General features: G+C 62.0%; 1 protein-coding gene across 1 annotated transcript; it reads left to right on the top strand.

The window, feature by feature from the left end:
• Positions 1 to 8,850: 8,850 nt before the first annotated feature.
• Positions 8,851 to 10,753, top strand: NPTX1 (neuronal pentraxin 1). The gene is made up of 5 exons (XM_026036906.1): positions 8,851 to 9,237; positions 9,327 to 9,534; positions 9,792 to 10,036; positions 10,113 to 10,292; positions 10,379 to 10,753. Exons 1-5 carry the CDS (start codon positions 8,932 to 8,934, stop codon positions 10,598 to 10,600), a joined length of 1,161 nt encoding a protein of 386 aa, XP_025892691.1. The 5' UTR covers positions 8,851 to 8,931; the 3' UTR covers positions 10,601 to 10,753.
• Positions 10,754 to 11,248: the final 495 nt, after the last annotated feature.

The following is an 11,248-nucleotide window of genomic DNA, read 5'->3' as shown; positions in this document are numbered from 1 at the left end:
GCGGCGGCTCGTCCTGCGGCCCGAGTCCCCTCAGCGGCGCGTCAAGGAGGCGGCCATCTTCCCTGCGGCCCACAGTGCACCGCGCTACGGGGCGCCGCGTGGGACAAGCCGCGCCGCCCGCCCGCCGTCACCATGGCAACCGCCCGCGCCCGGGCCTGGCGCTTTTTTGGGGGATAAACCCGTGATTTCCGGGCCTTGGTCCCGACTGGCATCAGCAGAGCGGCGTGCGGTGCCCGAACACGCGCTCTCCTCGCGCAGGCCTGGTGACTAATCTGATTCAGCTCTCCTGGGCGTTATGTCAGTCATGTCGTCACTCACGTTGGGACAAAAAAGCCGAGGATCGATGAAATGGGACGATGACGGGGATGTTACTACCCTGGCTTCGGTCCCTCTGTATGAGGATAAGGACATGTTGCTGTTTTAGGGATATATCCTCTTTGCTGTCAGGCAGACGGCATCCCTGTTTGGATATTAAATGTGCACAGAAATCATTTTGAAGCACAAATCACAGCGTCTGCGCTCCATTTTCCCTGGGCAACATTTGCGGTGTGTTTCAGCCCACTCTGAAACACCCCGAGGGCAGGGCCGCTTCCCGGCTCCGTGCGGCTGAGCAGGCTCGGGGGGCTCGGGCCCGGGGGCACCTTTTGCTCCGGTTGTTTACAGCGTGACCCGGTTCGTGGTTTTACGGGTGTTTTAGGTTGCTCAGAACCACATGAACAGCCGCACGCTACCTGGGCCCGGCACCCGGCGCCGCTAATCCCGCCATAATCCGGCCCAGCTGCGGCGCCGGCGCGGACAGATGGGCCGGGCGCCGCGCGGCGGCACCGCTAATCCCGGCGGGGCTTTAGGAGCCCGTCCCGGAGCCTGCGGAAACCCCAGGAGGCCGCGGCTGCCGGTGGCGCTCCGCACGCACGGAGCCATGGAGCGTTTCCAGCCCCTCGTGGTGCCGCTCCGCGCTGGACCCTTCCGGAGGGTCCCCTCTCTTTCCCCCCTTTCCGGAGGTGCCCTTTCCCAGGCTGGGCACTGCTGTCCGCACGGACGCGAGTGCTGGTGGGGCAGAGGATGACGCTGAAACCTCCCGGTGTGGTGGTTGCTCTCTTTGAAACAAGAAACTACTGTTGACTCGTGTTTTCTTGTGATCCATAGTAATCCCCAGATCCCTTTTCCTGGAATTGCCATGCAGATGCGTTCTCTCTTCTTCTCTTCTGACTCTTCTCTTCCTGACTGTCTTTCCTGGTGCTGTTTATTCATCCCACCCAAACCCTGCCTGTGGAAGGTTGTGTATCTCCATAGGGAAATTAAGCCACTTTTCTACATGCCTCCAGTTTGCCCAGACCATTCTGCATCCCAGTTCCAGCCCCTTCCATGCTTGAGGCACACTCAGCTTGGATTGGAAAATGACAAGCCTCCTTCCTCATCCATCATCCCACATCACCAACGGGAATTCCCAGGGCAGCTCCCGGCCCGGAAAGCCCTCCAGAACGCCCTGCTCGATGCCTCCTTCCAGGTAGACAGCGGGCCCCGGGGCGCTGCGTTCCTCACACACTCGGCTCACTCTAAACCCCATTTTGCTGTTTGCTAATGGATGAGCTTCCACAAGAAGGAAGCTCTTGGTGCGAGAGCGGGGAGCAGTGCCAACACCACCATGCTTGGCGCCGGCGCCGCGGCTTTGCCCGTAAAACGGGATCTTCCTCGTGCCAGCCCTGCGCCTTTCACATCGCGCTTGCATTTAACAAAGATGGGCTTTAGCTTAGCAAATCTGCCCTCCATCCAGCAGCGTTTGCAAAACGCCCCTTTCCAGGCATGGAGATTGCCGCTTGGGAACGCAAGAGCTGTGACATCCCGGAGGGTGAAGCCTCTCCCCGAGACGCACTTGGACGGATCCCCCCGCCTGCCCTCCTCTTAATGAAAAACCCTCCTATCTCCCTCTTTACCGGGGCTCATTGTTTTGCCTTATTCAGGCAGCTAATTCCAATTCCACTCTCAGGCAGGAAGAAAGATACGGAAAGCGAGCGTTACTCATAAATATCGAGTGAGATTTCTATCTTTAATTTCTATTCTTCCAAATTTGCAGGCCACCAAACAAACCAGTCTGATTCAAAGACCTGTATCCTTAGCTTCAAGGCTACTATTTTTAAGGCTTCAGGAGTAGGTGTTTGCGTGTGCATGCAAACACATACCTTCCCAAACACAGACACTCATCAGACAGCGAGGCATTATTTGTAAAGCCATAACCACGGTTGTTTTAAGCATTTAGGGACTAACAATGAGGTTTGTTTTAACACTTCAGTCAGGGGAGTTTTATATCCTAAAGACAGTAGGTAAAATATTTATTAGGAGGAATATCTATTTTTAACTAGGGATGATTTCAGTTCTATTATTTATGCATCTCCAGCACATAGACTTCCGTGCTTATCTCCTTGCAGTAAACGTGAATCAGAGTCCTGGGGCTGGAAGGGGGATTTGGGGCTGGGTAGGATGGGGCCAGACGGGCAAGGAGGGGGTCTGATGTTACGTGCCAAACCCAACGCGCGTCAGAACTGATTCATAAAACTGATTCTCCCTGTAAAAGCAGCCCAGCGCCCTCCCGCTGTGCAAAGGCAACCGGAGGACACGCTCCCAGCGCCGGCGCCGCTCCAGCTGCATCCCTTGGGCTCCGTGCGCCCGGGCACGGGCGCTCTGCGGTGCAGCGAGAGCGGGAGATCCGCAGCTCTGCCCTGCCAAGGTGAGCTCTAGCGAGAGCAGACTGAGGATGGAAGGTGAATCAACCCTGGAGGAGAAGAAACCACGGCGTAAAAGAGCCCAGGGATGCCTGGACCTCGGCGTGCAGTTAACGCGTGTGTCTGATGGGCCCAGGGTACTGTGGAAGATAGACGTAACTTAGACTGTGAGACCATAGCCGTGTCTCACCTCAAAGGTGGCCTTAGTTCACTGGCAAATGTAGAGATTTCTGTGCTCCTGCTTGCGCTGCGAAGACTTAAATGACCACTCCAAGCCTGACAAGAGTTGTGGGCTTAATGGAGATGTTTTTCTCCTAACGCCTGAGCGGAGCTGCGCTCAATCCACGTGGGGATGCAATAGATGGGGCAGTCTGCAGGCTCCGCTAATAGAGTGCTCCAGCCTCCTTGCTATCCATCTCAATCAGTGGCGTTATATAAATGTAAGCTCATTTGTTACCATTATCTCTCTTTGTCTTTTCCCGATCTGAATAATTCGCTAGGTTATCAGGCTATGTGTGCTTAAAAACACATGATAGATGTCACCTCAGCAGATATTTGCTGGGTCGCTCATTTCTAGAGTGAGGAATGTTCCCTGAAACGCTCTGTAGCTATTATGGATCAGACTCAGCGACGAAACAGCCCCTAATACACTGAAAATGGAAGCCTGGGAACTCTGCTGGCCCCTTCGGAACCTGTCAGAAGCATTTAGGCCAAACCTCCTATTTCCTGGTAGATGTTTTTGCAGTTATTGGGTCAATGCTTCAAAGCGCTGGGACGGGGAACAAGGGAGCCGGGCAGGCTGCGAGTCCCGCTGCGACTGCTGCCATCCCGGCTCCTGTGGCGACAGCAGCGCCGGCTCCATCCGCACCCCGGACCATCCCGCGCCTCCACGGGGGCCGCTTCCAGCCTCGCCGCCGTCGGAGCACGGAGCTGGGGAGAAGGAGCGAGAGACGGAGAAAATGAGAGAGAATCACAGGAAAAACTAGGGCACCGGCGGTGTCACCAGCGTTTCATGTTCCCCTCTCATCCTCCACGGCACGACGAGGCGGGGAGAGGCCCGGAGCCACGGACACGTGGGAGGCATCCCCTGGGAACTGCCCGTGGGATCTCGGACAGACCGCAGCGCTGCCGAAGACACCTAAGGGATTTAGGAGCCTGAGTTTCCTCTGCAGGAGGGAGGGATGTGTAGCAGAGCCCTGTGGCGGACGCCGGGACCCTGTTGTCCTCTGAGCACCCATCACCAGCTGCAGAGGGATTGCCCCTCCTTTGCAAGAACAATAGATATAAATGCACACACACATATATGTATATGAATGTGTGGTAGTTTGTTGCATGTGAGCTGCCCCCAGCCCACCTTATCCTGCAGCGGAGACCCCCGGAGAGCCGGGAAGGTGTCCGCAGGATGCTCTGGACAGGAAAGCTGGTGGTTCTCCTGATACACATGCAGATAAGGATGGAAATTACCGTATAAATCAATGCTGGAAGCGAGAGGCGGATGTGGGATGTTTTAAACCTGCCTCCATTCACATCATCTGCTTAGGAGTCGCAACCAAACCCCATTAACAAAACATGATCCTGGCCCTATTCATCCTCCCTCCTCGCGCTTCCCGCTGCCGGACAGCTCCGCTGCCGGTAAAGACACCTCTCATGTGCCCCAGGGAAGCGGGAGGAGAGCGCTGCCTTGATCCCTGCGTGCGTTCGCATCCTCTCCTCGGGGATGTGGGGCTCGGGAGCCGCTCCCCGGGCAGCCGCAGACCCATTCCCACGGCCGCGATTCCCCGGCTCCGCCGGCTCCTGCTCTCCCTGCGCAGGGCCGGAGCAGCAGCGGGAATGGGGACCCAGGGAGGCCCTCGTTGCCCCTTCGGGTTTGCTACCCAGGGACGCGCCGCTTTACGCTCCGTAGCCAAAAAGGCACCTCGGAATCAGCGGGAACCCACGAGGACGAGAGCGCGGGCGGCTCCCGCCTCTGCGAGCCGCTGGCTCCGGTCCGGGCAGCGGCACCGCGACCGAGCCCCGGCTGCAGCGCCCCTGCAATCCGGCTGCACCCCTCAGCAGCCCTCGGGCGGCCCCGGCGCTTCCCCGGCTGCACTTTTAAGGGAAGGCTGCAGTTTTAAACCACAAATTAAATTTTTAATGAAACTTCATAACTGTTGTACCCAAATGTAATGTAATATTGATAGGAGCTGTGCATCCAGCTAGTGTGAGACTGCCCTAGAAAGCTTTTTGGGATGTTATGCAATATATAGCTAAATTAATTATTTGTAATGAAAGGATCCATGTCCCTATAGCATCACAGAGACCTACTAGTACAAAGAACACACTTTCCATTCTCACTGGATGTAAATGCAGACAGCCAGGAAGGAAGCTGACTTTTGAGATAGGAGCAATGAGAGAAAGGGAAGGAAAAACAGGAGAGAGACTGGATGCGTGTGCCTGGGAGAGAGAGGGAGAGAAGAGAGAGGGAGAGGAGAGGCAGAGAGCTGCAAAGAAGGACTGCAGCAAACTGCAGCAGTTCCAGCCCTCCAGCCCGACATGTTCCTGTGTTGTGGCAGGACATTCTCCACCTTCCAGACAGGGGCTTTGCGCTAGCTCTGCGCCAGGCTCAGGCTGCTCCCACAAGCTCTGTACATCTCGGAAGGTGCAGAACAGACTTTGCACACCCACTATTTTGCAAAGCCAAGCGCGGCTCAGTGCTCATTTCGTGCTCCTCGCCTGGCTACTCGAGCGCGGGGCTTTCACAGGGATCTCCCTGTCCCCGCCTGGGACCCAGCTAGCAGCCAGCGCCAACAACGATGTTGAGGGAGGATCCAAGCTCCCATCCTTGGGGATTCGCTCGGAAGATCCCCTGCACTGCACCCCGGGGGGACGCCCGTGTGCGCAGCGGGGACGCGGAGCTGGGGAGGGGGCTGCAGCGGCCGAGCCCTGCAGACCCTGCAGCACAGCCCGCATGAGCCGGCCGCACGAGCAGAGCCGGGTTTCCCGCTAGGCGAAGCCTGCCCGGTGCCATTTCCCAGCACAGCGCTGCCTCTATCCCAGAACGGATCAAATTGCTCCCGCTGCACAGAGGAGACTGAAAATGCGGAATCAGCATCACCCCGCGGGAGGAAGCTCTCTGTGCAGCAGCTCCTCGAGCCGCACGGAGACCTTCCGCTCCGGCTCCCCGGGGCCTCGGCTTCCCGGATGAGAGAGATTTGTCCACCTAAAAACCCGTCCTTCGCGTGTCTGCACCGCTGCTGTTCTCGCCGCGAGGTTAGCGCGGAGCAGATTGAACATCCACACATGTCACCTCCGCCTGGGACACCCGGCCGTGGCAAAGGGCTCCGCGGAGGGAGCCCGGGCTGCTGCTCCCGGGGAGCACCCTGCCCTGTCCATCCATCCATCCATCCATCATGGATTGTGCCCATCCACCACGGACACAAATGCGCCTGCTGGCCCCCGTCCAGAGCCCAAGCGCCTCCAAGGGTCCTTGATCGCCGCGCTCAGCTCCTGTCATCCTCGGGGGATAAATCAGCTCCATGCAGAGAGCTCAGCGGAAGTGGTGACAGAAGAGTTAAAAATAAAAGTGACTCCGTTATTCCATTATATCCATGCTGCTCCTAAACCTACAAAAGCAATAATGGATCCTGCATGATTCAGGGATTCTGGAAGAGCTGAAATCTCCATCACATTTTCTAGTTCTTTCTTCGTATTAGGCAACACAGGGGTTATTTTGCTTATCTATTGTAGTGCAGCCTTGTTGTTTTTTCCTATCCAGGTATTTATATGGTCTCCATCACCATAGTATCGGAGTGTTTATTTTATTGAACCTGTCACCTTGGTCTCATCTCAGCATAATGTACTGTGGATGACAAAAGATTCCTAGTTAAATTCGGTGACACGAACAGCTTTGTCAATACCATGCAGATGTTAACAGAAGTGGGAACCAATTCAGCTGCCTCTCAGTCCCTTTTACACTGGTGTAATTACATTGCCTGCAGTAGCATTATTTTTGCTTTACATTTCTGCCAGTGGCAGAAGAATTAGCCCTGCAGTGTCTCCAGCCCTTTCCAGAGCCTCCCGTTCCTCGCTAAGGGGCACAAGCGAGAGCGGCCGGCCCGGGAGCAGATCTCCTGCCTCTCCTCCTCCACCTCCTCTGCTCTGGCCCCTGTGCATTCCGAGGCACAGAGAGCCCTGGAGAGCAAAAGCAACCGGGCAGGAAAGGCAGAAGTGAAGAAGCTAGAGGAAAATGCAGCTTTTCTTTTTCTTCCTGGAGCAGAGCAGGCGGCAGCAGGAGGCTCAGCTCTGTGGCAGGGAGATGGGCAGCAGCTTCTGGAGGGCTGCGCGGAGCCCGTGCCAGTGCCCCTGCAGCCGCTGCAAGCACCAGCAGAGAATTCTTCCTTCTCACCCCCTCGTGCCCTTTCTGCCGCGCCTGAGGCCCGCGCCAAAGCGCCGAGCTCGGCCGCTTTACCCGTAATCCCCTCAAGGCCGCGGGCTGAGAACGAGGGTGTCCCGAGGCCGGCGGGAGGGGAGGAACCGGGAGGAACCGGGGAGCTCTGGGCTCGGCGGCGGCTCCCAGCAGAGCCCGTGGGGGAGCGGCAGGGAGCAGCGCTGCCGTGAGCGGCTCCGCGGTACCGAGAGCGGCTCCGCGGTACCGTGAGCGGCTCCGCGGTACCGAGAGCGGCTCCGCGGTACCGAGAGCGGCTCCGCGGTACCGTGAGTGGCTCCGCGGTACCGAGAGCGGGCTCACGGTACCGAGAGCGGCTCCTCGGTACCGTGAGCGGCTCCTCGGTACCGTGAGTGGTTCCTCGGTACCGTGAGCGGCTCCGCGGTACCGCGAACAGCCCCGCGGTACCGTCAGTGGCTCCGCGGTACCGTGAGCGGCTCCTTGGTACCGTGAGTGGTTCCTCGGTACCGTGAGTGGTTCCTCGGTACCGAGAGCGGCTCCTCGGTACCGTGAGCGGCTCCTCGGTACCGTGAGTGGTTCCTCGGTACCGTGAGCGGCTCCGCGGTACCGCGAACAGCCCCGCGGTACCGTCAGTGGCTCCGCGGTACCGTGAGAGGCTCCTCGGTACCGTGAGCGGCTCCGCGGTACCGTGAGCGGCTCCGCGGTACCGTGACCCCCCCGCGGTACCGTGAGCGGCCCCGCGCGCTGCGTCTCCGGCGGCTCCACGGGGAGCGAGCCCGGGCCGCGGGGAGCACCCGGCAGCGCTGCCCGCACCACGGACACAGCGCCGCGCATTTTACTGACCCACTTCGCTAATCAAAATTAATTGCTTCCCATTTCGCAGGATAACTTGGCATTATGTAAATACCCCGGCCATATGCGCTGCTGCAGTGCAGCGTTAGCAGGGCAGGCGAGGAAGGGAGCCGCGAGGTCCCGCTCGCCTGCGGGGCCGGCGGCACCGCGCTCGCCCGGCCGCCCGCAGCCGCAGCCTCCCCGCGAGGAGGAAGCCCCGGGCGGGTTTAGGAGAGCCCGGGAAGGGGGATCTACGGGGCAGGGCCCCTGGGAGCGGGAAGCCCGGGAGGAGGGAGCGCAGGGAGAAGCCCCGGGCTCCCTCCCCAGGACCAGAGAGCAACCGGTCTGGGCTGAAGCCCCGATGAAAAGGAAGGTGACGACCCCGTTGGCAGCGAGCACAGACCCCGCGGGGCCGGGACTTCCTTCCCCGATGAGGAAGGGGACCCCGCGCAGCCACCGCGGAGCCGGGCGCCGCCGCGCGGGACCCTATTGCGCGGCCGGGCTGCGGCTGGACAGCTCCGGGCCGCCCGCCCCTCGCCGCTTTTCGGGTCCCCCGCGTCCAGCGGCGGCCGCCGCTCCGCGAGGGGCCCGCGGGGCCGCGCGGGGGGCGCCCGGGGCCGGGGGGATCCCCGGGGCTGGGGCGGCCGCGCCGGGAGCCGCCGCCGGGAGCGGCCCACGCGGGAGCGCGGCCCCACGCGCGCCGCCCCCGGCCCCCCCGCCCGCGGGAGCCGCGCGCCGGGATTCCACGCGCCGTGACGTCAGGGCGCGCGGCCCCGCCCGGGCGCTATAAGAGGGGCGCGTGCCGCAGTGGGCCCGGCAGTGCGCGCGGAGCGGGCAGCGGCGGCGGCAGCGCCAGCCATGGCCCCGGCCCCGGCCCCGGCCGCGGCGCTGCCCCGCAGCCTCCTGCTGCTGCTGCCGCTGCTGCTGGCGCGGGGCTGCGCGCAGGGCCTGGGCCAGACGCGCTTCATCTGCACCTCCGTGCCCGTGGACGTGGACATGTGCGCGGCACCCACGCAGGGCGGCGACGCGGCCGAGGAGCTGCGGGGCACGGTGCTGCAGCTGCGCGAGACGGTGCTGCAGCAGAAGGAGACCATCCTGAGGCACCAGGACACCATCCGCGAGCTCACGGCCAAGCTGGGCCGCTGCGAGAGCCAGAGCGCGGCCGAGGCGCCCGGCGGCCGCCGGCAGCCCGGCCCCGCCAAGAACACCATGGGCGACCTGTCGCGCCCGCCCGCCGCCGAGACCCTCAGCCAGCTGGGGCAGACGCTGCAGGCGCTCAAGACGCGCCTGGAGAACCTGGAGGTGCGCGGGGGCGCCGGGCGCCGCGGCCGCGCGTGGGGACCCCCCGCGCCGCCGCCCCGCGCCCACGTGCCGCGCTCTGCCCCCCGCAGCACTTCAGCCGCCTCAACGCCTCGGGCCAGGGCAGCAACCTCAAGGACATCCTGCAGAACAAGATCGACGACCTGGAGAAGCAGGTGCTGTCGCGCGTGAACAGCCTGGAGGAGGGCAAGTTCGGCCCCAGGAACGAGTCGGAGGAGCGCGGCAAGATCGAGAGCACCCTCACGTCGCTGCACCAGCGCATCAGCGACCTGGAGAAAGGTAGGGACCCCCGCGAGACCCCCTGTCGCGGAGCCTCGCGCCGCGCTGCCCGGGGCCGCTCCGGCAGCTCCGTCCCAGGGAGCAGTGGCCGGGCTGGGGATTAGAGACCGGGCTGCGCTGGAGGGATTTGCTCGCAGACCTCTCCGACTCCATTACATAACGGGCGTGGGGGGGACCCCCAAAGCAGCGGAGCCCTGGGGTGAGCAGGTGAGGGAGGTCCAGCCGCAGAGCCCAGCGGGATGCTCCATGCCCTGCAGGCCAGAAGGACAACCGGCCCACGGACAGGTTCCAGCTCACGTTCCCGCTGCGCACCAACTACATGTACGCCAAGGTGAAGAAGAGCCTGCCCGAGATGTACGCGTTCAGCGTGTGCATGTGGATGAAGTCCAGCGCCTCCCCTGGCATGGGCACCCCCTTCTCCTATGCTGTGCCCGGCCAGGCCAACGAGCTCGTGCTCATCGAATGGGGCAACAACCCCATGGAGATCCTCATCAACGACAAGGTAGCGGCAGGGAGGGGGGTCCTGATGGCAGGGGGGGGACCAGGGAGCAGCCACCACCCTGACCCGCTGCCCGCAGGTGGCTAAGCTGCCCTTCGTCATCAACGATGGCAAGTGGCACCACATCTGCGTCACGTGGACCACGCGGGACGGCGTGTGGGAAGCCTACCAGGACGGCACCCAGACCGGCAGCGGCGAGAACCTGGCCCCCTACCACCCCATCAAGCCACAGGGCGTCCTGGTGCTGGGCCAGGAGCAGGTGAGGGAGGCGCCGGTGCGGGGAGGGGGTCCACACTCTGCCCCCCAGTGACGACGGCTCCCTCGCTTGCTCCCCACTTGCCGCAGGACACGCTGGGCGGCGGGTTCGACGCCACGCAGGCCTTCGTGGGGGAGCTGGCCCACTTCAACGTGTGGGACCGCAAGCTGAGCCCCGGCGAGGTCTACGCGCTGGCCACGTGCAGCAGCAAGGCGCTCGCCGGCAACGTCATCGCCTGGGCCGAGGGCAACATCGACGTCTATGGCGGGGCCACCAAGTGGACTTTCGAGGCCTGTCGCCAGCTCAACTAGGGCGCCGCCACGGACACATGAGACAACCCTCCCCAGCGCCCTCTCTTTCTTTTTCCTCCTCTCCCCTGTTCTTTTTTCTTCTTGCGCAAAAACACCTGAGAACAACGTCACCGTCCCCCCCCCCACTGTCCGGTTTTTGTCTTGCCAACCTCCTTCGACGCCTGCGTGCCTTGGCCCGGCGCGGCTGCGCCCTCCCCGGCCCCCGCTTCGCCGCCTCCGCGCCCGGGCCACCATCCACCCCCTGCCCGGAGCCCCCCCGTCCTGTCCCCCCCTTCCTCCCGCCTGGAGCCCCCGGTGCGGGCTGGGATGCTGGAGGCAGGGGTTGTGGCATCCCTGCTCCTTCCTGCAGAGGGGGGAATGGATGGCAGAGCCCCCCCACTCTGCTCCCTCCCGGACTTCTCCCTCCTGGAGCCGGGGGGGGGCAGAGCCGCGGAGCGGGAGCCCCGGCCCCCCCGCGCCCCCCGCCTCACTCAGGTACGTCCCCGACCGGGGTGGAGGGGCCGGCCCCGGCGAGGCGAGCGGCCACCGCGAGTCTGAAGCCTTTCTGCTTTTGATAACATGATATATCCTTTCTCTTACTGTAAAGGGAAGTTTATTACCATTTAAACAAACAAAAAAAATAAAAAAGAGGTATTTTTATGAAGAGAA

The sequence above is a fragment of the Nothoprocta perdicaria genome, unplaced genomic scaffold (genome assembly GCF_003342845.1).
Source record: "Nothoprocta perdicaria isolate Ctin4 unplaced genomic scaffold, notPer1 scaffold_187, whole genome shotgun sequence".
NCBI classification, from domain to species: Eukaryota; Metazoa; Chordata; class Aves; order Tinamiformes; family Tinamidae; genus Nothoprocta; species Nothoprocta perdicaria.
Note: the sequence above shows the minus strand (reverse complement) of the source record. Positions and strands in the feature narration are given on the sequence as shown.